At 38.9% G+C, this 25,020-nt stretch overlaps 2 protein-coding genes and 1 non-coding gene across 7 annotated transcripts; 1 reads left to right on the top strand and 2 right to left on the bottom strand.

Annotated features, from left to right (window-relative positions):
- Positions 1-166: 166 nt before the first annotated feature.
- Positions 167-9,849, top strand: IKBIP (IKBKB interacting protein). 4 transcript variants are annotated; one of them, XM_076335198.1, is made up of 4 exons: positions 167-233; positions 1,932-2,160; positions 3,811-3,928; positions 8,487-9,849. In XM_076335198.1, exons 2-4 carry the CDS (start codon positions 1,967-1,969, stop codon positions 9,240-9,242), a joined length of 1,068 nt encoding a protein of 355 aa, XP_076191313.1. In that variant the 5' UTR covers positions 167-233; positions 1,932-1,966; the 3' UTR covers positions 9,243-9,849. The 4 variants fall into 4 exon arrangements, with proteins under 4 accessions (XP_076191313.1, XP_076191294.1, XP_076191304.1 ...); XM_076335179.1 differs by lacking the exon at positions 8,487-9,849 and adding an exon at positions 4,854-8,133; XM_076335189.1 differs by lacking the exons at positions 167-233; positions 8,487-9,849 and adding exons at positions 289-316; positions 4,854-8,133.
- A 4,065-nt stretch (positions 9,850-13,914) lies between these two features.
- Positions 13,915-25,020, bottom strand: SLC25A3 (solute carrier family 25 member 3). 2 transcript variants are annotated; one of them, XM_076335230.1, is made up of 8 exons: positions 24,932-25,020; positions 24,614-24,767; positions 20,851-20,972; positions 17,717-17,896; positions 17,418-17,599; positions 16,509-16,681; positions 15,834-15,944; positions 13,915-15,725 (listed from the first exon to the last, which is right to left on the bottom strand). In XM_076335230.1, exons 2-8 carry the CDS (start codon positions 24,759-24,761, stop codon positions 15,565-15,567), a joined length of 1,077 nt encoding a protein of 358 aa, XP_076191345.1. In that variant the 5' UTR covers positions 24,762-24,767; positions 24,932-25,020; the 3' UTR covers positions 13,915-15,564. The 2 variants fall into 2 exon arrangements, with proteins under 2 accessions (XP_076191345.1, XP_076191335.1); XM_076335220.1 differs by lacking the exon at positions 20,851-20,972 and adding an exon at positions 20,565-20,686.
- Positions 16,996-17,235, bottom strand: LOC143155999 (small nucleolar RNA SNORA53). Its single transcript, XR_012994552.1, has one exon. It is a non-coding gene; the product is annotated as a small nucleolar RNA SNORA53 (small nucleolar RNA).

The following is a 25,020-nucleotide window of genomic DNA, read 5'->3' as shown; positions in this document are numbered from 1 at the left end:
GAAGGGCCGGCCCGGCCCGCTGCCCTCCCCGTTGGCCGGCAGCAGCCCGGCCCCCGCCTGCCCCGCGCGGAACAAAGCCCGGCACTCCCGCGCCGGCGCAGAGCCGCGGAGGCTCGGCTGCCTCGGCGGAGCGGCGGCAGCGCGCCTGACGTGGCGCGCGGCGAGCTGAGGGAGCGGCAGCGGCTGCCAACGGCTGCAGCGGGCGAGGCGCTAGGCGCTGGCCCGGGCCAGAGGTGGGGCTCCGGGGCGTGTAAACGTGGTAACAGCCCTCCCCGCCCCCTCCGCCTTGCAGCTGAGGCCGGAGGAAGCGCCGAGGGTACGGAGGGTGGCCCGGCGGAGGAGCGTGGCAGCAGCTGGAAGGGGTGCCGGGCTGCCGAGGGAGGGGGAAAGGCGGCCCGAAGCGCTGGGGCTCGGCGGCACCGCGGGCGGCCGCTGGAGCGGAGCGACGGGGCCGCGGGAGAAAGGGTGTCGCCAGGACCGGGTGGCGTCCCGCAGGCCTGCTCCGAGGGCGGGCGGGGGGCTCCTGGGCTGGGGGAGTTTCCTGGGAGCCCCGAGGGCGGAGGGGGTGTGGAAGTGCCCCGGAGGGGAGGGGGCGGTCGGTCACTTTCGGTGCCCCGGGCCGAGCGCAGGCAGGGCTGTCCCGGGGGCGAGGAAGGGCGTGGGAGGCTCGGGAGGGTCTCTGTGGGGGGCTGCAGCTCGTTCCTCTGTACTGCGCGGCGTTGCGCTCCGAAGTTGTCCGTGTTAAAGCTGAGTCGTTGTTCCTGTATTAAACCATTTCCCTACCATTCAGGCCAATTTTTTTAATTTTAACTTCATAATATACGCTCTCAATCATAAAGGTGTTTTAAAAGTTACAAAATAGCATTTTTGCCTTTTTTTTTTTGAGTGTTTTTTTCCTACGTGCTTCAGACTCAGAGCATGCTTCCTAATACTGTGACTCACAAGCAGCTCTAAGCTTCATGCTCGTGACAGATTTAGATTTTAAACAATGCCTTTTATGCATGTATGTGACTATGTAAGTATCTCAAATATTTAAATATTAATATTTTTGACATGTGACTAAGCAGCAATACTGCAAAATGAATCCAGAAAGAAGCACAACATTTTTGTCTCAAATTGTGCTAAACTGAATCCGTCAAGGATCTGGTCTATTTTGAGGAGTATGGTGGAAAATTTTAGGCTTAAAAATTCCACTCTGTACTTCCGCTTGGTTAGAATATGAGCTTTTGTAGTCTTCAAAACCGGAGAGTCATATTGCCTGAGTCTATTTGGCAAATTTTAGCAAAGAGGAAATTACAGCTTTTTCTTTTACCTAGATGCATTATTTCATTAATCTTCTGTATTTTTCTATTAATGGCTTTCTATTAACTGATGTCTGTGGCTTTACAGATGACATGAAATCATTACAACAGAACTATTTCTAAATTAAATCTTGATCTGCAATCCCATTTTTAAAAAAGAGAAAATTAATTTTCCCCTTTAATGTGGAATAGGTAATAATTTTTTAAAAATAAATCTACCAGTAAAACAGGATAGTGAAATTGCTGATGAAATTGTGACAGTAATCAATTATAAAAAGAAATATCATGCTTTCAAGTCCTTGTGATTTTAAATATATCTTCAAAATGACCTATTATACAACAGATGAAATATTTCTGGGAAGGTGAAATTAGCTAAAGTTTGAAAAGTCAGTTCAGTTTGAGAAAATACGAAAGCAGTGCTCTATAGTAAACAAATTTTCACAAAGTCTTATGAAAGTATTATGATACTTTACAAAAGTTCACATAACTAGAAAACATAGTAAACACTGAAGGAAACATTTTTGGGCGTGTATTTCTGTAACTAAAGGGCAAAAGGTTATATTTGGGGATGCTTAGAAATAACTAGTCCTTTTTCGTTTGTGTTTGTTGTGGTTTTTTTTTTCCCCCTAGCTCTCTCCTTTGCTTCTGCTTATTAAAAACACAAAATGTCTGAAGTTAAGCAGAGGAAAAAAGGTATTTCTTCATCCAAGACCAGTGAAAGTTCACAAAAGGTTGAGAAGCACAGTAATTGTGGGAAGCTGCCAAGTCCCGGGACCAGCAATGATCGGAGTTCCTTTTGGATGGACTCAAGGACCAGCTTGAGCATAATTTCCCTCGCTGTTTGCTTGGTGCTGACCTGGTAGGTAAGCCTCTAAAGTGGATTTTAATATTTTCTTTTGTAGTCTATACTGTATTCAGTCACGGGCAATATGATTAGTTACGCTTGAATATAGTGTTTGGGTTAAGTGACTGTAGAAACTTGTTAAAGCTAGAAGGATCAAGAAAAGAATAGCAGTACTCACACGTGTGGAAACATTGGCATATAGTGAGGGATTATAGAAGCTCGATCTGTTCTATCATGTTGAAACTTTAAAAGGTGCCTTGCTCATGAATTGTAAATACCTGCTTTGGAGACTACATCTAACTGTGAAGAGCAATTTAATCTGACAATAAGTACAACAAGGCTCATTTGGCAGGTAATAAATAAATCAACAGTAGAAGTGAAGTAGAGTTTTCTGTAAATAATTTGCTCAGCAGTGTGGTAAATTGTTCATTATGTGGAGTCTTCAAGTAAAGGTCAAATATCTTTGTAAAAGATGTTTTAGAATATCTTAGCAGCATCAGTACCTTAGTTCCATCAGAAACTGAGCTTCTTGCAGAAATGATACGATGAAATTCTCAGAACTCTAGTGCAAGAAATTAGTCTGGATTATTACACTCCAGACATCAATCTGAAAATTGAGGTAAAATTTGTTCTTATTTTAACATCACCCAGATTTCATTATCTAAATCTTTGAGAAACAGAACGACATAGTAGAATAAAACGATTAGTGATGCTTCCGCTTACTGTTTTATGTATATGTTTCTCTCTGATTTGCATGTATCTATCTATAGCTAGCATTTTAGTTTTTATTGCCTGACTTAATCTGTATAGACTATTATAGATCTTTTGAAACTTCTAATTGCTATGCAATATACTAATAAATATCAATTTATGAAAGCACAAGTATTTTAAATAAACTCTGTTCTAGATAAAATTGTTCTTACTACTGGGAGGACCCCTGCTTAGTCTACAATAAACCTTGTTTTAGGATTAATAAACATCCAGCAAAATTTAGGGTTCTTGCTTGGTTGTCTCATTTCCTTTTTAACTGTATAAAGTGCTTACAGTTCAGAAAGCTCCCAAGTTCACAGTAAATGAATCTAGAATGTATATAAAGTACAGGATTGACATCTCCACTGTTTGTTCACAAAGCTAGCATCATCACAACAGTAGCTATACAAGCTTTGCCACAATGCACCATATGTTCTTGAATGGTTACAATTAAACAACATTAGAGTTGACCAGCCTTTCTAAATCCAAAGGCTTCTACGCATGATTTTGTGATGCTTTGCAAGAAAGTACAATTTTTTTGTGTGTTTTATTTCCACTGGTTAAATACTTTATCCATAAAATATATCGTAAGGCAATGCATTACAAGCATATAATGGCTTCCCTATGTCAGCAGTCTTATCAGACATTTTTCCTGTTTGAATGGCATACAATGTAAAAACAAAGCACATCTATGGATGTTTCCTTATTTTTCCAGCTCTGTTGGAAGATAACTCCAGTATGAAGACAGAGCAACTTCATTAAATCCTGATTTTTTTTTTCTTTCATGTATTGATCTAGCAAATTCTGTGAACACAAATCCCTGCCGTAACAGATTGCTGTGAATCAGGTCCCAGAACACTTAATATATGCTAATTATCTCATTATGTTTACTATTTATTTACTTGCAATTTGTAGGTTCCTATTTCAGCAGTCAGGTCAATTTGCTGATATGGAAAAAAAGTACAATTTCTTACAGCAAGAAGCTGAAAAATTCCTGGACATGGAAAATAAAGTTAACTTAATTTCTGAAAAGGTAATCATTAACATCTTAATTGGATAATCTCTGGTGAACATGTGCCATTGTTTTACTTTGTTGTCATTTAGTAAAATTTAACTGACTGTTTTAAAATAAATTTTCATAATGTATTCTACTTGCCTGTGAATAGGCCTTTGGAGAATATTTCATGTGACTAAACGTGTCAATCCATACCATTGTTCGAGTATGTGAATATAGTGGTTGTATCTCAGTATTATTTTTTAGACACTAAACTATTTTTAAAAACTTACAATTACGCACATACTTCATTCTACCAGTATTGTTCTGTGTGTAAGTCTAATATACATTGATTTGAAGAAAATTTGTAGGCATTTTTATGTAGTAGATCTGTTCTAATAATATGAACGACATAATGAAGTGATAGTAAAAATTTTTCATTGCTATTTTATTTTCTTATCTATGTGTGACATTATCAAGTAGAAAACTTGGGCTGGCTGCCGAATTATCCCTTATATTTTACAGATAATGATGGGAGTACAGCATGGCTTATGCCAGTGATGTCATTTTAGCACTGATCTCATAATGATGTCATTTATACATGATGTAATTTGGATATTTATATACTACACTTCAGATTGCAAAATATTGCATGGCATTCAGGTAGTGTGATATATTTTACAAAAAAAACCAAACAAACCCACCATGGAAAATAAGGAATTGACAACAAAGAAAATTGCATGCATGCTCTAGAAACTCAACAACAAACATACCCTTTTCTGTGACTTTTTCATGCTAGCTTAATCAACAATATTTTAAAGATGAAATATGGAAACAAATCATTTAGGAGCTTTGTAACAAGTGGCTTCTAAGGGACTTTATTCTCTGTTAAATAAATGCAAGTGGTCTTCTATTCTTACTTTTGTTAAGTAGACATGGACATTGTTTTGTGTTATAAATGCAGCTTGAGTCTTCTGAAAGTATCCTACAAGAAGCTGCCTCATCCACCTCTGTGATGACTGAGTTTGAGCAGGAAATATCTTCTCTTCATAACATCATAAATGATATTCAGAACAATGAACAGACTCTCTCTGTAAAGATGCAGAGCATTAATGAGAAGTTCCAAAATGTTACAGATTCCTGGAGAAGAAGCTTGGATGAAATGAACACAAACACTAGTGGTTTAAAATCTGAAGCGAAGTTCATACATACAGAAGTTACTTCCCAAATTAATGAAGTTGACCAAAGAATTAAATCCCTTTCAGAAAAAGTAAGAGATTTGGAAGACAGTACAGCCAGAAATATTAAAACACTAAAAAGGCAAGAAGATGATGAGTTCTCTAGAGTTGAACAAAAGTTGGACTTAAATGCAAAGGCAGTTGAAAAGCTAGAAGAACAACAGAATAGTTTGGTAGCCAAGGACACGGACCTGAATCAGAAACTTGCGAACTATGAACCTAAAATTGAGGAGTGCAAGACCCATTTGCCAACAATTGAAAATGCTATTCACTCTATTCTTAGATTATCAAGTGAATTGCTAAGTATGGAGAAAAAGATAGAGGACTTGACAACACAGCTATATACTGTGGAGAATGATATGTTGAAAACTGTTTCTGATACAGTGGCAATGCGAAAGGTTCTTGAAGGCATGCAGTACAATGACAGCATATTGAAAGTGCAAAATGAAGTAGTGGTTTTAGAAGAAGTAGTGCATGACATAGAAGTATCTTCGAAAGTAAAAGACATAACTTCAGAAAGCTATAATTTAGAAAATGACCAGAATGGGGATAAGTGAATTTGGACTTAGGGTTTTCATTGATGAAAGAGCACTTTAATTTTTAATACAATAATGTGACCTCAACATATGTTAAGGATAGCTGAAATACTGTCATCAATTTAAAGAGGCATTGGATCAGCCTGAAAGGCAAACTTGTAATAAAGAGGACAGAGAGCAAGAAATATTGTGTTGGAGGGAGCAAGGAGTAATTTCTTAAATTTAGGATTATTTTCAGCTTATTTATTAAAAGATCGTTTTTATTAAAATGGAATTTGAAGCAAAGTATTTAGATTTAAGAAAAAAAATGAAAACCGGAGATGACAGATTAAAATTTATATTTAGTTCTCACTGCTTTTTTATATTTTCACTTTTTGTATTATATTCTATGGACTTGTAACACAATGAACAATTAAGTTCATACTTCTAGGCAGATATACATGTACCTCACTTTTAACGTATTATATACCACAATGTTTTTGTGCTTACAGTACAGACTTCTTAATGTCAGAGTTGTTAGTGGGATCTACATATTTTATTATGTGCAGGAAAGCCAAAGTACATTTTTAACAGCTGAAGCTTATATACAACAGCATTACAGAAAACACTAGTAAAGCACCCCTTACCAAGAACCTTCCCTTCTACTGGTATTTATATGCAGGGGGTTTCACAGCAGCTGGTGTCATCTTTTATTTCTTTGATCCCATGCAAATAGCCTCCTTAGACCTCATTTCCAGCCTTTTCAAACTTTCTAAAATCACTGGCATAGTTTTGTTGTGCCATTGACGTCATTGGACTACATATAGACTGACGTTCTTCTTCACAGATATTCCTGTTAGATTCTTCCATCATTTAATTTGCAAGTTTGGTGTGATCAGTCACTGTATTAGTTTGGGGGTTTTTTTGGTGGGTTTTTTCGTTTGTTTGTTATGGTGCTGACAGAAACAAGTTTTTACCTTTTCTTCTGTAGAATGTTCTCTGTTAGGCATTACATGACACGTCTGGTATTGCTTTGCATTTCAAAGTGAAAAAAACTTAACAGTGTCACTGACATTGTTTCCTAAAGTTTGGTGAAGCAAGAGCTACAAAAGTAATCAATGAAAGCTATGGAGATACGTACTTGGGGCCAGGGAATATCTAATTTATCCATAGACTTAATAGATCTACTTGCACAGGATGTAGTACTACCTAATAGGCCTGGTAGCTGCTCATTGAAATCTGGGTCTCGGGACCACCATAAATTTGTGGCTACAGACTCATGTCTTGATAATTTCCCATTCCTGATTTCTGAACTCAGGAAAGGAGATTGCTTAGTAGACAGTATGAACCCACCACACTTATGACTTAATCAGGCTTAAGTTAAATTATTCTGGTTTTGTACATTCATTTATCTAGAACTCTACTGAAATCTTCACTAAACAGTTAATGCTGCCCATTCAAGAGACTATTTAACCAGCATTTCTCAATGTTATGAAGTCTTTCATATATTTATTACTTATGTATAGATTTGTATCTGTTTACAGTCATATTCAATAAAAATATATTATAGTGGATTGCCCTGTCCTGGTGCATGATCTAGTTCAAAATAAATTGCTCTTCCAGAAAGGGTACAGAATAAATACTGTAGTGTTCCATTAAGAAATACTATTCTATACGGAAATGTTTTTTAAATACTTTTCACAAGCATGTTCCAGTGTGTTTCTAACTTCATATATTTTTGGGGAAAGGTGGCTAAATTACCAGTGGTATGCTCCCCAATTTAATGTCTTTCATCAACCTCAGCCCTATTGAAAGCTGAACATACACGAGATTGAACAGGAAATCCTCATCCTTAGAGGGCATTACCTAGGAAACCAGCACAGCTCTCCACGACCTAAATTTTGGTATTTTGTTTTTAAGCGAACAGTGCTAGTGAGGAATGACCAACACTATCAAAAAGTTAAAAATATTTGTTTCTTTGGTGATATTTTTACTACTAGCATCAAGAAAAGGATTAGTATGAAACTAATTATAGGCTCTTAGAATGTGTTTCAGTTTGCCCATTTGGTGTTTTTTTTCTCTCCAAGTTTTACACTGACTTATTGGGGATTGAACAGGATAGTATCACTTAGGTATTTTCCTTTCTTCCTCTCAAATTTGAAAACCAAGAACCAACCATTAAAACCCCCCCAAAAAAAGTAAACTAGCAAATTCCACCAGAAATCCAACAGTAGCATGAGTGTTCCCTCATTAACGTAGCTTTTATGGAGGCAGGCTGTTTTAAGTAATGTTTTTCCTGTGAAGTATTTTGGTGGCTATTTAAACCATGCCTAATTCCTTTGGCTTTTTCTTCTGTGAACACCGTGTTCAAAATATGTATTATGATTACCAAAATAAAAATGCATCAGTTAATTATGGTCCATGATTTTTGGATAAGAGAATTTTAAAGTAGGCATCTTTCTAAAATGTTTCTGAGTATCTTTCTACATGTGTCTTTCTGGATCACGCAGGTTAGAGGCTTAATACAAACATTTCTGTAAATCAGAAGAAGATTGCATTTGATGACTTGTGTTTTCAGAGGTCACGCTGGAAAGTCATATAGCACCTTCCTGTAATTTTTGTTACAATAGAAAAAGTAGTAACATTTGAATTTGTTATGTATACTGAAAGGAAAAAACTGAAATTTTTGGTTCTGTTGCAACAGAAGTTTATTTCCTAAAGACAGGGTTTGTGCTCAATTTCAGTATCAGTATAGTAAGATATTTCATTAGAATATAGCTTTAATTTTTATGTGAGGTGTTAAACTAGAAATCTTGTCAAATATTTCTATTTGTATCCCTCTAGTGTGAAAAGACTTGGAACTTAATGGAACAGATGGAAGACCTTCAAATGATTTCTCACATTAAACATGTGCAGGAAGATATTTATACAATGAAAACATGGTCTAGCAGCATAATTAAAAAACAAGAAGAACTGCAGAAGAATTTAACAACTCTTTTTCATGCAGTTTCAAGTGTTGAACAGAATGCAGCTTCTGTAGCAAAAAACGTAACTTTGACGATCGCGACAGTAAAAACTGACATAAGGCGCATTTCAGGCCTAGTCTCAGATATGACTGCATTGACAGATTCTTTGCAAACACTAGAAGATAAAGTAGAAAAAGGTGAAAAGACAACGGTAAAAAATATAGGTGACCTGCTTACCAGTAGCATCGACCGAAGTACAAAACTACAGAGCTTAGCATCCAGTAACGCAAGAAAAATTGAGCAAATTAAGACAGCATTATCTGAGTTAAGGAGTGATTTTAACAAGCATTCGGATAGACTTTTGAATCTCGAAGGTGACAGAGCAAAAGTTCTGAAGACGGTTACATTTGCAAATGATTTAAAACCCAAGATGTACAAACTTAAAAAGGATTTTACCATCTTGGAGCCATTAATAAATGACCTAACACTGAGAATAGGAAGATTAGTAGAGGAGGTATTACGACGGGAGAAGGAAATTGCTTTACTGAATGAGAAATTGGCCAATCTAACAAGAGTTCAAACTGAGATCAAAGATATGAAAGATGAAATAACCAAGATTTCAGACATGAACTGATCACTGTGAAATGTCACTGCCTAAAGAATACTAGTTCGAGGAGCGTTAACCCCATCACGTGTAGTACTAAGAAGACAGACAATATTTAAAGGCTTCATTGAGAAGCACACCGAAACTTAACTAGAGATTTGTCCTCTTCCTTTGAAAAGGACAGAAAAAAAGTCATACTGAATTCAAGGGACAAGCTATAATGTGAGCAAAAAACATGTCTCTGTGCATGTATTTGTCTTTCTGAAGGATGACAGATGCTATATTTAATAAATTGCTTGTTTTCTACAATAAAACAGTGTTAAAGCATAAAATGTTCTTACCTTTAGAGTTTGCTTTCATGAAGGAAGCAGGACCCAAGACTGACAGATCTTCAGCTTTCCTTTCCTGCTCCAAAGGAAGGAGCAAAATTGTTGTTTCCAGATAGAGTTAAACAAGAGTTAGTCAAACTGCAGTAGCAATTTAATATTTGTCTCAATATACTCACTCTATGATTTTTGTAAACTTTTGCACTTTTTTTTTAAATAGTCAATATTTAAAGAGGTAAATGCAGTGAAGCAAGCAACGCCCAGAAGTATTGCCGATGCCTCGCAAAAAGTTTGTCACACATTTAGATGGAATAATTTGTATAAGGTTTTCTGTGAGGCTTTATAATTTTAAATTATAATTACCATGCAGCACTGTTATGTCTTTAAAACACAGAACTCTATATGGGGACAGTGTTTTGAAAGACTGACTAGCCCTACTGATGGCTTTCTCCCAGCGTCACGGTATCTGTTCAGGAATCCTAACAGTGTTATTCATTCATTGTTTCTTAGCCCACAAAATACTACAGTGAGCAGCAGAATTAGCAAAGAGAAGCTACTTAGGTCCCAAAAGGTTAGACTGATAGGAGCCACTGGCAGTATTTCTGTGGTTATTCTGTGGTTAGCAAGAGTTTAAGAGATCTGAGACATCTGAAAATGCAGTAGACTGAAGTAACAAGATAATGGGTTTAGCAGAGGATAGGGGGAAAAGTGCATTAAATAGGAATAAAAATGACTATAAAAACCAATTAGGAGAGGTACAGCAATTAAGAAAATCCCTATAAATGAAATTATATCACGAAGTATAAGCATACAGTAAGGCCCTTATAACTTCTCAATTTTTTAGTTGGTCATACCTGAACATCTTGCAGCTACTAGGCTCTTGACTGTATGGAAGATACAACCATTCCACTCTCTCACTGTTCTCATCCTCACTCAGCATTCTGTATCTTTTGGCCTGCTTCACGTTGCTGGTCTTCCGTACCCTGCTTGCTTCATTGCCCTCAGTCAACCTCAAACATACTGTTTCATCAAGTTTTCCTCTTTTTGGTAGAGGTCCATTCCTACTTCCCAATTTTCTCTTACCCCTTCCCAGTCCACCTGACAGACTGCAAGGATAAACCTGTCAAAAGACAAGTTTTCCTAGAAAGCATCCACAGATACTATTTACCAACCGGTGTCCCTTTGGCTCTTTCACACAATTCTTAAGCAAGCCCCTGAAAATAACCAAATGGCATTTGAAGGAGACAGAAAAATTAAAGAACATCCGGAATGATCAGCCATGCTAAAGCATGCGTTGTGTATCATACCTGAAAATATATATATATACATGCACATACATACGCCACAAGAGTTTGGGATTTATGTAATAAATATATCTCATTTGTATATTAAAGCCGGATGTTCACTGAATCCACCAATCCTGGGTTGGTTTTTTTGTGTGCAAGCTCTTGTTAGTGCCGTCAAGGAGAGCACTTGGCACAATAGACATGGCTACCAAAAGAACATTGATAGAGCTGTGTGAGAAATCTATCTTAAGCGCCTTTCGCTACGGCCCATATGATGCGGTTAACAGTTACCAGTGGATTAACTGTCATGGGCTATAGCAATTTTATTTATTTTGTTTTCAACTTTATGAATGCATCATTTGTGGTCAGTAGCCAGTAAAAATCTGGAGAGGCAGAACTGGAGAGCCAGTAGGACACTATCTACACAAGTGAAGAGAAGTGGAAAATAGGCTCCAGCTGCATGGTTAATCAGAGAAGTCTTGACGCAGCAATGAGTTCTTTCTGGATGAAAAGAGCATGCTTGCTCTTTGGAACAGTAACCAGAAAATAAGCCAGGATAAACAGCTGTTGATTTCACTTTCAACCCCCAAATCAATAACCTCCAAATCTTAGAACACATCTACCAGTGAAAAGCTGAGTATACAGTCCTGTTCATGGTCTCCATGGGAAGTCAAGTATGCAAAAAATGTTACCGAACCATTAATTTATCTAGAGACATATGCAGACCACCCACCCTTCCTTCCCAGGAAGTGCAGGTCCAAAGCATTATGATCCTTTCAGAAATTTTGTTGCTACAAGCAAGAGAGAAAAAGTTTAAGTCACAGAGAAAGTCTACTTGGGAAAAAAAAAAAATCTGGATCTGAAGTTTACACACCCACTGTATTGTCCTCAGAAATAAGGTGAGTGATCAGTAATTCCCCATAATCTCTTGCACAGGTATTGCAAATCTTCATTTGCCTTTCAAGCACACACCTCTGCTATACTAAAAAATTAAATGCGAGTTTTAGAGTTGCTTTGTAATTACAGTGGTCTAAGGACAGAGGCAAAGCTCTTTCTACAGTGGAAAAGATGAGGCAGAGTGTGAGGTATTTTTCATAAATTTAAAGCAGACTACTAACCTCGCCTCCTTGGTTTAGTACTCAGCGGTGGGGAGAGTATACTGTAGCCCAGTAAAACTACAACCCCTTACTTAGTCCATTTTCTAGGGGCACTCAACGGTACTCTCTACAATTTTATTAAGTGATTGAGAGATTGAGGTAATAATGAAAATTACAGCTATGCTACTTAAAAGGTATCATCCCATGCAGCCCAACCTGTAGCTATACTCAGGACATCTTTGCTTTTAACTTAGTATGCAGGCATAGAACTGGCCAATTATATTCTTGCCAACAACTCACAAGGAAAAAAAAACAAACCAAACCCAAACAAAACAGTAACAGCATTAAGTGATGAACACTGAAAAACGACACGAGCAAAGTAATCCCAACACACTAAAATCTACTTTGAGACACCAGAACATCAGCTCAGCCAAGAAGTTTCTGCTAGCGACATCCTTCTCCCACATCACTCGAGTTACAAAAATCACATCCTGTAACAAGGCCACGTACCTACTAAGCTCAGCTATCCAAGGTACTCATATTTGCTATAAAAAAAAGCAGGATGTTTATTGTTTTCACTGTGAACTACATCATTTCTATGTAGAAATGCAAATGAATTACAACTATTTGTATCATTACATCCCATTTTAAAATGATATGTAACAAGCATTTCAGCAAGTATCGGCAACATCAGCACGTTTGACTTGCAGTACAATCTGATATAAACACAGGGTGTGAATGGAGCTGTTATTCCAAATTTAGATAGACAGTACGCTTTAAACCAGAAAGCTGACCTCAGCTCCAGTAATAGCAAGAAAGGATGTGTTCCCCTTCATAAAACAATATACACAAGCAGCATATACATAACCCATATTTTACAAAGCACTTTTGGGTTTAGTGACTGCTCTGGAGCTAAGTTATACTTGGTTCAAAACGGAGTGCTCCTTTTCGATACAGGACTTTCCTGGCAATGAAAGCACAAGCCCATCTGAAGCACCGCGGCTCCCCTGCCCCGTGTTCTCAACTTTCAGAAAACGTACCACGCGTTACGCTACAAAGCACGGTTATCGATGACAAAGTTGACCTATTAAATGCATTATACTACTACAGTTTTCCCACTGGAGCTTATTTAAAATACCAGTGGGAGACCCTTTAAGCAACAGCATTTTATATGTCAAACCCCTTCATCTCAAGCATCCGAACAAGCCTATGCCTGAACATCAGTGCAGTCAGCAGCTGCAAGGCAATTCTCTACCCCTCTCGGGTTTTCCACTGAAACACAACACTGGAAGTAGCACTAAGTGTATTTTCCCTTTCTCAGTTACAAAAGAACAGAACAGCTAGCTGCCCCTTGTAGTCTTATCCCAGATTTACCTCAATAAAGTTATCCGAGCATCTTTAAGATAGTTTCAGGTCTACCCTTGAGCAGTAAGAAAATGGATTTAAGATTCTCTTATTACTTACTGCACACATTTAAAACTGCTGCACAAAGGTGACCCAATTCTAGAGAAAAATTGCGTGATTTTGCTCCACACACAGAATGACAAGAAACAGCCTTGAGAAATTTAGCTTATCATTGGATTACTTGACAATTGGGCTACTTCACTGCACACACCAAGTTTGTCTCATTCTTCTGCCAGCCTTAAAAGTTGGCAAAAGCGCTTCACTTTCCCAGGATTAGAAGGAACTCGAGATGTTTTCCAGCAAACAGTCTACTGAGTTAAAGTGCACCTTTAAAGAAACTATGATATTCAGTACACAAAAGTGACACTACCTTTTCTAACAAGTTGAACCACATACAAAAGTTAACTTCAATAGCTGATGTAACATCAGTGGTCTTGATACAAGATCAAGTCATAGTTAATGCTCTTCTCCGAGGAAGCTCTTAGGAACATTTAATGATTCGTTAAATAATTTCAAAGCTTCCCACTCACGATGGGGCAACAAGATGTACATACTTATATAATGAAATATATTTAATTCAACACCAAAGTACTTGTACAAATGCTTTATTTACACTTACGGAATTTGACTTTGCTGTATAACGCAGTTAAGATGCCAACCGCTCTAAGAATGTGTTTAGTGTCACGGTGACAGGGAAATAGAGCAGTTTTAGATTTTACTCCATGTTTTGAAAAGGCGGCAACTCAAAATAAGGCTCAGCTTGTTTAGCACAACCATCCAAAAATCTCGGAATGCGGAGGGTTTTCCCAGGGGGTGAGAAGCTCAGCGCTATGTAAATTGGTAGCAGGAACATCAGACTCCAGCAAGATGCAGCAGTCAGTATATTTATGCTACTCCAATGGCGCCTGCTTTAATTGTCCTTTTGACTCTAAAGGACACAAGTAAGGAGGAAGGAGCAGTACAACATACGTGAATGCCAAGCCAAGTTTGGCATCATCAGCTCACATGCTGAAAGGCAGCACATCCAAACAGTTTTGCACAGACACTTACGCTCCAGCTCTTAACAAAGTAGTAGTGGATACGGTGAAGCCTTTATATCCTATTAGGCATTTTCTGGATTTGGATTTTTCTCAATGCGATTATCAACTGTGGGTTTCTTGAACAGGCAAAACACTGAAGGCAGCATGCTTATCTTTCTGTAAAAGACTGAAAAAACCAAATTCTTTGCCTTAACAAAAACATTGTGTGTGTCTCCTCTTGTATGCCTAGGAGACTAGATTTTTCTCTTCACATCAAGTAAGGTCCAAAAAAAAAAAAAAAAGTACGGCTTCTTGCACTGCAGAAGTGCATGGTTCAACCAAAACTCAGCATTACAGTTAAACTAATTCAGAAAACAAAAACCAAAAACAAACTAGGGAAAAGCTGGCAAGTTTGTCAAACTCCACAGTAAGAGGCAAGCCATTTTTATTTTACTGTAAAGCTGTAGTAAGCTTTTAGTGGTCGGGTATCTTTTGAGAATCTTTATTAACATCAGCTTTTCTTTTGTTAAAAGTAGCAGCTACTGTTTAATTCCACAGTACAACCAAAAGGACTGAATTCTTTGGTGCGGTTCAAAGCCAACAGAAGCAGAAATTAGTCACGTAAGCGTAAGTTAGTTACGTTGGGATGACCACCCAAAGCAGAAATGGCTCTATTACGTATATAAGGTTCCTTTTATCTCTGTGGAGAACACCGATACTACGAGCAGGGTGCCCTATCAGACTGCAGTCTCACCTCAGCCATTCAGGAGTTAGCTATTCTACAGTAACAGCTTATTGTAGGCAAATAAAACAGTGGACTCAAAGTGCATAGAACTGCAGTTAGTGTCTGCAGTTCTGCAAGGATAGGTCCTTGGCACTTCTCTGGAAACAGTGAAAGTCTGGTTTTGTTACAATTGTTTCATAATTTTCTAGTTCCTAAAGTGTAGGACAGGTTAATTTTTTTATTATTGGCGGGGTGGGGAGTATTTGAGGTATTTGCTGCTATGAAATGAAGCTTACATATGCAGTAGTAAACAGACGCTAAGCACTATTTCTCATTTATTTCAGGCAATGACAGTGGTAGAATTGAAACCCTCATGCGGGCTGAGGGCACAGCCAATAATGACATCATATAGAGTTTGTTTTCTACATAGTCAAATATATAAAAGTTTCATGAAACTCATCACTGGGACAGCCAGCATAGTCAGTCCATGAGTTGTCTATTCAGTTAGACCAAGCTTCTTCTTCAGAGATTCTGGCATTTCAGGTGGAGGCGGACGAGGAAGTCTGAAATAAACCTTCACAGAATCATAGATGAACCACTGCAGTGCAGTCAGGGTACCAATCATAATGATACGAGCAAACAGACCTTTCCATACACCTATAGAGCAAAACATAAAGCATGAGTAGCACAAGAAGCCAGAAAAAAAGAAATCCTCCCCAAAACACCACAAACACTCAATCCAAAATACATGAAATAAGAATGTACCTTTGAATCCAAGCCTCATAAGAACCTGTGAAGCAGAACTGCCCTTTTCTTTGTTCAACACAGACACCACGGAGTCAGCAGGATGGGAAACAATTGCACAGAACACACCAGCTGAAAGAATAATTTGACATTAGTTCTGTGGTGTTTTAGCTGTACCATTACTGTGTACATTAAGTACAACCAACTGAAACCACACCTTCTAATAAATTGCACAGAAGTTATGTCAAGCCTCCTGGTATCCTAAAAGGACAGCAGGTACATACTTATAATGTGACACGAATATTAGACAACACCTCGGTTCTGCTCTTGCAGCACCTCTTCTGCTAAAACAAAACTCCTTCTGAATCTTTGGATACTGAAAATCCCCCTTCCATCCAGATTTCTCTCCCCTTCCTTCAACCTCCCCCCAGTCTAGCAAAGATGCAAGTTTTTTCACTTAAATCAGCTGCAGTTTCTAAACTTGGACATTAACATTGGTAATACACAGGAACAATTAAGAGTATCGTCCTACTGAAGACCCATTTTCCACTTACATATTGAATATAGTTTTTTCCCCTGCACATTTTAAAGTAAATTCTCCCATTCTAGTTACATCAATTTGATATTCTGAAAAGGGATAGGCTTCTAGAGTTGCAGTAGTCCATTAATGAAGTGTAGGACTTAAAGATTCCTTACCAATATAGCCTGCAATAAATGTGACTACCAGTTGTTCTCCTTTTGTACATTCACTTCGTGGCTTGGGAACGACGTACTTGTAGAGAGCTTCAACAGTACGTTCAAAGCAGGCAAATTTCATCATTGTGTATGGAATCTGTCTCATCCATAGTGGAGCAACACCTTTATAGAAACTTAACCAAAGAAGAGACAAACTCAGTTTCATTTTCTCCAGTATTTAAAGGACATTTCTAATTTGAAAAAAAAATAGTTAGCTTATTGTTGCTATCGGAATACAACTTCTAAATACTGACACTGTAAGGCTTAAGTGTCTCAATACCTACAGAACAGAAATTTAACTTTTATTAGTTCCCGAGTACTAACTTAAAACAGCAACACAAATTAGAATTTACCTGATCCCTATGCTGCACAGCTGTTTTTGTAGTCACTTTTCAGATTACAGTACACTACAGTAATGCTGTACTGATGCTACAAGTGCAGTAAGGCTCATGTCTGCATACCAGCCAAGTCCCGATAGTGATAAATGACTTGTATATTTACAGCCACTTCTATCAGAACAGAAAGCTAACATGCAGTTATATTACTCTTACATGCCAATGACTCAAGCATCTTTGACTGTACAACCAAAAAGTTGCTGAATATCTCTGACTGGAACTGCTAGAAACTGAAGTTATCCAGCAGAACTCAGCACAAAGATACTCACAAAGATGGATCTAAGGAGCATGTGGGATTAACAGCCAGTTCAGCAGATTCCTTGAAGTATGTTAAGTTGTTAGCTTGAAATACAAAGACCAAAAAGTATTATAAGCTAAAGCCACAATTAGTTTTAGCAACAGTCTTTCATTAGGAAAAAATATTCAACATCAAGAACCTGAATAAAAATAACGAATAAAATCAAGAGATACTTACGCCCAGATGCCTTCTTCTGCAAACATTTTAGGCACAGCCTGCCGCAGAGTGTTAGCATATCCAGGCTGTGTCTGAATACGAACTTTAGCAGCTTCCATTGGAGCCAGAGCAATGTCGGCAAAAAACTCTGCACTGGCAGATGCAGCTAAATATAGCGAAGTACGCCACAAATATGCGTTTTCCTGAAATGAATTTAAACACACGTTTTTATTAACGAATCACGCTTTTGTGATTACTCTGTGCTACTAATGCTATTATGTTGCAGATATATAGCCTCATATAAACCACTTAAGGCTTACCTCTCCCAGCATGTTGCCATATAGGATTTTGAAAACTTCATAGAAACCAAATTTACAAAGCCCCTGCATGGAATATCCAATAAAGGTTGGAGCCCATCCCTTAGCCAAGCCACGAACGCCATCTTCTTTGACTGTCACTGAAAATCCATTGAAGATGCTCTTGTATTTTTGTGGATCAACCTAAACAGAACAAGTAGTTAATCGCTTGATATAGCTTACGACTTCCCTTCTCACACCCTGATCCGAAATACAGAATTCTTAAATTCCTCATACAGCTGGCTTCCTAAAGGTTCCCTGGACAGATGAAGTACTCACCACGAGGTTACACTAATATAACTGTAATGGTTACTTGCTAGTCTCAAATCCTAACTTATTTTAACAGCCAGTATGTTCCTCAATACTCAGGAAAACCACCAAACTGTCTGAATTTTGCTTTACATTTTATTCTCCAAATCAACAGCGTGACTTTCTGTATTGAAAAGATTTACTGAAATCACTATTCTAACACTGTCAGTAGTATACTGGTATAATTATGTTTAGATCAGATTCTTTAAAAATTGACAGCTTCCGTCAGCAATCTCATCCACTCTACACATCACACCTATGTACACTCAAGCATCGCCACAAACCAAACCTGACAATTCACCTGATTCTTAATCAGAAAAGGTTATTTGTCGACTGTTAGTCTGATCCCTCCACACAGTCAGACTAAGACAGATGGAGCAAAGCAGATCAAAGAGTACTCAAGAACTTCTACACTTGTACTTCGACTTCACAGTGAAGGCTACATACAAAGTATTTCCTGCACATAAAACTTTGAGTGAGATTTCATTAATAACTTACCAGAAATTAAAAAAAGACCAACTTGAATAATTTTTTTTCATGTGAAAGGAAACCATTTAACAGAAATTCTTAAACAGGTCATTCTGACAAATTTTAAGTCACATCTCACTGTTACTTTTCATATTTGACATCATCCAACATTTCCTCAGAGGGATAAGAAGGAAGATATCAAATTAGAAGTCAACCAAAGCTTTCAGAAAGAGCTATGGGACATGCATGCCAACCTGCAGTGACTGATATTTTGTCTTGCAGTCTGGCAAACAACCTACTTGAGAACTACTTCCCCTAAACACGTCAATTTTAGAAGATTCAGAACTTCAGAAGACTGACTATTTAACTGGGCATTGTAAAATGAGACTATGTTCATGTCAGAACCATGCTTAATTATCGCCTATGTAAAAGGTGACCTCTTCTTAAAAAGACATCAGAGGTCAGGCAACGGGTTTCTTCCTGGACAATCTAGGAAGGATTAGTAACATGCTCTGTACTGGATCTGTAAAGAGATAAATGCTGACAGGTTTTACAAGGTCACACCTGGAATCCACATGGAACCCTCCTTTTGCACCTTCCTCTAAGTGCTGGAGAAGGAAGGGGAAGTATCACCACCCTCATCACGTAGGGAGTCCAGGACTGGCAGCCCAAGCCAAACATACCTACCAAGCAATTGAAGCCTGGGAAGTACGAGGCCTTGCTCCCAGTTGTATATGCATAATTGTATAGCTCTCAGGCCTTCTGCCCATTAACCCAATTTGCAATCAGATTAAGAACTGTTTGAGATGCTACATCCTCTTTACCCATCATCAGTCTCCTTCCCAGGAAACTCACCCTTAGGCACGGGTAGTCAAGTTACCAATACTGGATTTTGAAGTCCATAACAATAGAAAACTGCACTTAAGATACATTTTCAGAAATAAAACACATACTTAGCTACAGCTATTCCCTACTAGTAGAAATAGGGAATTCCTACACTATTAGCCTGGTGTCAATGCAAATTTTGTAGAAAGCAGCACGTTGCCCTCATTTGATGCACCCTGTGTCTGCCTGATGTTACAGAATTACTAGTTTAAGACCAGAATTTCAAGTTTGAGACTTGTCAAGTGTTCTCAAGTATGCGAAAAAGCCTCTCATGTAAAGAATGCTAAATAAAGGCCTTCCAGAAGAACACAATTTTAAAGAATATCACATGCAGTACTCCTGGCGTGACTAGTAGGTCTGACTAATTAGTAGTTCCCTCCTAATTTCAGGAGTTCTATCATTACAAAATCTCCACTTTTATAATCAGCATCAGCCTAGGCAACAGAGAAGTCATTAGCTACTTTATTTCCAGAAATTTCAAAGTGTGCTTTAATTTGCTTCATTCTTGAGGCACAGGTTTGCCTGAATAAATCCATTAGTATGTTTTTATCCATGGCTGTTCACTAGATGATTTTAATGCGGAAGCTGGTATCACAAATTAAGTGCAATGTGACGACAATCCTTTCAGTTCAATCAAGAACCACTTCAGGGAAACTAGCCACAAGCACTGACAGCCTTACCAATACCATTCCAGGTTTTACCCATCATTAGAAACTATCTAATCCATAAGCCATGCATTGATATCCACAATGTTAATGGATCACATTATACATGCATGTCACTCCAGGCTAAAAACCGTAGATCTTCAAAACACCAAAGATACTATTTCCTTCCTCCAAAACAGCACACGAATAGTGCTAGACAGCCTACCAGACAGCAAAGAGTAACATTGTGGTGGGTGCCTTTTAGCAAATATAGTCAAGTTAAACGTGCCTTAAATATAGTCAAAAATAATTCATCCAGATTAGCCTAAATGCCTCTGCTTCTCTTGAAAGTGGTATTTTGTTAGTCTCACAGCAGTAGACTTGATACAGTAGCATTCAAGTTTACTCACTTCCTGTCATCCAGAAAAGATTGTCCCCCTACTGTAACTCTTAATATGCTGGCTACATAGAGAAAAAGTTTAATAAATGTTTAAGTTAATACAAACCTGCATACGACATTTCACTAAATCCAGAGGTACAACAGCAGTGTGTGTCAGGCCACAACTTAGGACCCCACCAACGCCACAGAGAGCATAAAACTTGAGCGAGCCATATTCACAACTGTATTCTGCAGCAAAAAATAAAGACACACCATGCTTTTACATAAACTCCATGCACTGTTGGACTATGATGTCCAAGGGATAGTTTATGCCTCCAATTCATTAGTAGATTAATTATACCACACTAAACATGCTTTGTCAATATCACCACATACCAACATGCAGAACAAACCTGTATTCTGCATTTAACCAGGTCTAGAGGAACCAGTGCTGTATGTGTTGTTCCACAGCTAATAATCCCACCAAGGCCACAAAGCATAAAGAATCTGCCTGAGCCATATGCACAGCTGTATTCTAGTTAATTGGAAAAAAAATTACATATATATGATCAATCATAAATACTAACAAAGATCAGAAAAGAAACAAAATTGGCTGAGCACTACCTTCTCAAAAGTATTAAACTGAAATAATCTCCCATGCTGTATTCCCCAACTGTAGTGTTACACTCAAAAATAATCCCATTGCTTTAAATTAACACCTTTTGGACTGACAAGACTTGACTCTAGGCCTTCCAAATTGAGTTTGTTCCTTTAAAAAAAGCAAGGGAAGAAAGTCAAGTTTTAGCTCACAGCACATTTAAACCATAGAAATTAATCCCAGAAGCTGCTAGTAGAAATTATGACTTGATGTTGCAATATCCAACGTTTTCTTGTATCAGGGAATTAAGCAAACAGAGTGCCTCCCTTGTATTCTGGAGACAAAGCTTCTTTGGTTCAATATTCTGCGATAGTGCAACTTCTGTATTTAAGTAGAGACCATACAGATCTACAAGATCATTGAGATCAAAAAGCGTTGGATTTTTCTTTATACAGATATATTTTCAGATCTTTTTCAGATTCTTTATACAGATTTTTACTTTCTTTCAAATACAGAATCTCAGATTTATACAGCTTCTGTTTAATGAAATTGCAGAATTTTATTAATCATCACATTCAATGCTCATGAACAAAGTTCGTTAAAGACTCTTTCAGATCACATTTAATCAAGGGATATTTCATTTGCACTGTTCCATACAGTACTCTGTATAAAACCATCCAGTCTTAAAAGAGCAAGTTATTTTCACAAATTCCAATAGAGCAAAGTTACTGGAGCTGAAAAACAAGAATCAGTTTCCCTCTTCCATTTTTGAGGAAGCTACAGAGGGTATGATTATGTGCAACCAGAAAACACTTAAGTTTACAATTAACAGTACAAATTAAGCATAAGGTAGCAGCACAGTTCTGCTACTATGCTTAGCATTTTAAATATATAAGCAGAAGTAAAACTAATATACTGAATAAGCATATAGAAAACAATACACTATATAGAAAATATTCCCCAGAGTAGAAAGGGATAATCTAGATTCTTTTGCTATTAGATCTAGTGGTGTTACTCCAATATAACGGAAGAGACACTAAAGTGTTACACCAACTTAATAAGAACTATCTCCAGAGAAACACTAATGAAAATCAAAAGATGGCAAAAACCTATCTTATTCAGAGCTTCTTCGCCCTGTCTTTTTGCTTCTGAAATAAATTCCTTTATGAACATCAAGAAAAATTTACAATTACATTCAACAGCATCTACAGAGCACCAGTTAACACTAGCAGGCTTATCCAGCTCATAACTTCGCTATTATAAGGGAACTTCTTCCACAAAACGTTCCAGATTTACACCGCTTTTTATATTCACGTTTCTCACCTTACTCTTTAAAATTAATCACCAAGACAATAAAAATGTCATTTTTTCTTTATTCTAAAATAACAAATACCAAATCATAGACACCATATTAAGCCCTAAACTTAAAGCGAGGAATCAGTTAACAGTCAGAACAATGCATAACCTATGAGAATTTTTTTAATTGAGATACTGCTCAAGACTGTAAATATGCTGGTCTGGGACTTACATGTACCTCTGAATAGTTTGGTTATGCTAGCAGATTTGCAGACAGCAGTAATATTGCATTTACAACTTGCCAGAATGACTGGATAAACAGACACAAACAAGACTTTCTATGCAGGTGTAATCACAGAACAGTCTCTGGGTCTGTATTATGGGGCAGCTTTGTCTAACTGCATCTTTGGCCTGCAGCACAACAGTACTGCAGTAGTTACCATGCTGCCCAGATACCAGAAGTGTTTGTTCACACTACCTTTTTCACAACAATTTACTGTTAGAAGTCATACTCCTCAAATGACAGAGACAGACATTTGTGGAAGCCACAGAAAAGTAGAATTTTATGTATCTGTTTTATTACAATGGTATTCAGACTGACCTGTCAGCTAGGTGTTCAAAAACAGTAATTAAGAAAAGTAAGCCAGTATCAATTAGGCTTGAGCTCTTTAGAGGTACCTAAGTTTGCAGTTGTGTAGCAGTATTAGGAAAAAAGCCATAGTAGATACCAGACTTTCTATTTCAGAAGTAGAGTCAAATTTCCTAAAAACTGTTACCTGAAAAAGAGAACCAACTAAACATGTAGTACAGAGAGCAAGAAAGTTATTTTAACATACCTAGACACTGACTTAAGACAAACACCCTGAAGCTACTCAAATATAAATATACAGCACAAAAACATGTCTACTCTGTTAAAACAGCTACATCATAACTATTTCATTTCTTTGCTTCTGATCTGACACGTTAACAAGGACAAATTCCAAGAGCTGATCATAAAACACTTTGTCTCTGAGCTGTGTTATGGTTAATGCCCTGAGCTGAACTCAAAAAGTCTTGTGGTTTGTACTGACTTTGTATGACCTTGCATAAGCTCAGATATCTTCTGCAACGTGTTACTCTCCCAACACAAAGGCCAGAGAACCAACTGGTATGTGAAATAATGAACACAGCAGAAAAGACTACAAAGACTAGGAAACTCTGGTCACCTTTGACTGCATCTGCCTACAAACGGGATGAAGATTAAACATAATGCTTTTAAGAAATAAGTGCACCTACTGAATATATTTAGCATACCGAAGAGCGATTTAGCAACAAGATTACTACACTGAAAGCCAGAAGTACTTTCTTGAAAACTTAATAAAATCCAACACCCGGGTCTGTCTCTTTCACATGTTATATGAATGTCCATACAAGAGCACTAACATACTTCAATAATCATAGTACTTCAGGAGAGGTATCTTGCTGAAAGCACTACTTTTTTTTTTTTAAAGGCAGAGAGATGCTTTTAAGTCATTAACAGCTTAAAAGAATTAGAATTTCAATGTCTACATCCACTATTAGGAGTATCACCAAGGTCTGACCTTTGGAAGTCATGACAGCGATCAGGAAACATACAGAAAGCACTTGCACTTAAATCTAAAATGCATCACTTAGACAGCAGAGCTACCTGGTGTATGACCCACAACTACAAAGAAGAAAAAAAAAGAAAACCAGAACAGCTGCAGGAATCTCTAATGTGTCTGGATGGTCACATGTCCAGCTGTGAATGTACAGGAGAAAGAAGAAAAAAAAAAAAAAAAAGAGACAAAAGGATGGGAGAGAGAGTCTTTCAAATCCATCCAGATTCACATGCTGCTCTTCACCACGGAAGAAATAAATACGGGCCTACAGCCTCAGTTCCCGAGGCTGCAGGCCCAGCAGAGCCAGAAAAAGCACTCTCTTACCCCCAAGACAGACTCCATCGGGGGTCTCTATAATTACCCTGAACTAGAACCCTCCTGTGCCCTTCCTGCACCGGATCCTTGCTGCCACTCAGCACACACCGCACGGGGAGCGGAAGAGGCTGCCAGCGCCTCCCCCGCCCGTGCCCTTCCTCGTCCTCCAAGCGGGCGCATAGGCCCAGCGCCAGCTCCTCCCCGGCCCGGCCGAGCCTCGCTGAGCGCTAACCTTCCCTCCGCCACCCCGACGGGCACAGGCCCGCACCAGCGGAGGCAGCGCGGGCACCGGCGCCTCCACCGCCCGCAGCCCTCGCCTCCGCCGCGACCCCTCCCTCCCGCTCTCACCTTCAGCGGCGGACGCGGCCGCCAAGCTCCGCCGCGTGGTAGGCGCCCCCGCTGGCTCCGCGCGCTTCCTCACCCCGTCCTGGACCAGCTGGAAGTGCGGCGCGTAGAAGGGGTTGAGCCGGGCGAGCGGCGCGATGGACGAGAACATGGCGACCTGAGGCGGGCGAGAAGAGCAGAGCGGCATAGGATGGGGAGGCCCTGCATAGGATGGGGAGGCCCGCCACGGGCCCGGCAGGGTGGCCCCGCACCCGCGAGGCGGCCCGTCGCCCCGTGGCGAGCAGCGAGTCCCGCCGGGCGGGCGCCCCCGCCCCGACTCACCTTCTAAGATGGCGGCAGCGCGCGGACCCGCTGCTCGGGCGGCGGCTCGGCGCAAAGGCTGACCGCGGGCCCGGCTCCGTCACTTTGTC

This window comes from Aptenodytes patagonicus, chromosome 1 (assembly GCF_965638725.1).
Source record: "Aptenodytes patagonicus chromosome 1, bAptPat1.pri.cur, whole genome shotgun sequence".
Lineage (NCBI taxonomy): Eukaryota > Metazoa > Chordata > Aves > Sphenisciformes > Spheniscidae > Aptenodytes > Aptenodytes patagonicus.
The sequence above is the reverse complement of the archived record's forward strand: the minus strand, read 5'-3'. Positions and strand labels throughout refer to the sequence as shown.

Bases quoted from the DNA above. Each gene is read 5' to 3' on its own strand.
- IKBIP (XM_076335179.1), top strand. From the start codon at position 1,967: ATGTCTGAAGTTAAGCAGAGGAAAAAAGGTATTTCTTCATCCAAGACC. The intron at 2,161-3,810 runs GTAGGTAAGCCT...TGCAATTTGTAG, and splicing joins GTTTGCTTGGTGCTGACCTG to GTTCCTATTTCAGCAGTCAG. The intron at 3,929-4,853 runs GTAATCATTAAC...TTATAAATGCAG, and splicing joins TTAACTTAATTTCTGAAAAG to CTTGAGTCTTCTGAAAGTAT.
- SLC25A3 (XM_076335230.1), bottom strand. From the start codon at position 24,761: ATGTTCTCGTCCATCGCGCCGCTCGCCCGGCTCAACCCCTTCTACGCG. The intron at 16,682-17,417 runs GTAAGTATCTCT...TCTTTGGTTAAG, and splicing joins GCAGAAGAAGGCATCTGGGC to TTTCTATAAAGGTGTTGCTC. The intron at 15,726-15,833 runs GTACATTCTTAT...TTTGCTCTATAG, and splicing joins TATGAGGCTTGGATTCAAAG to GTGTATGGAAAGGTCTGTTT.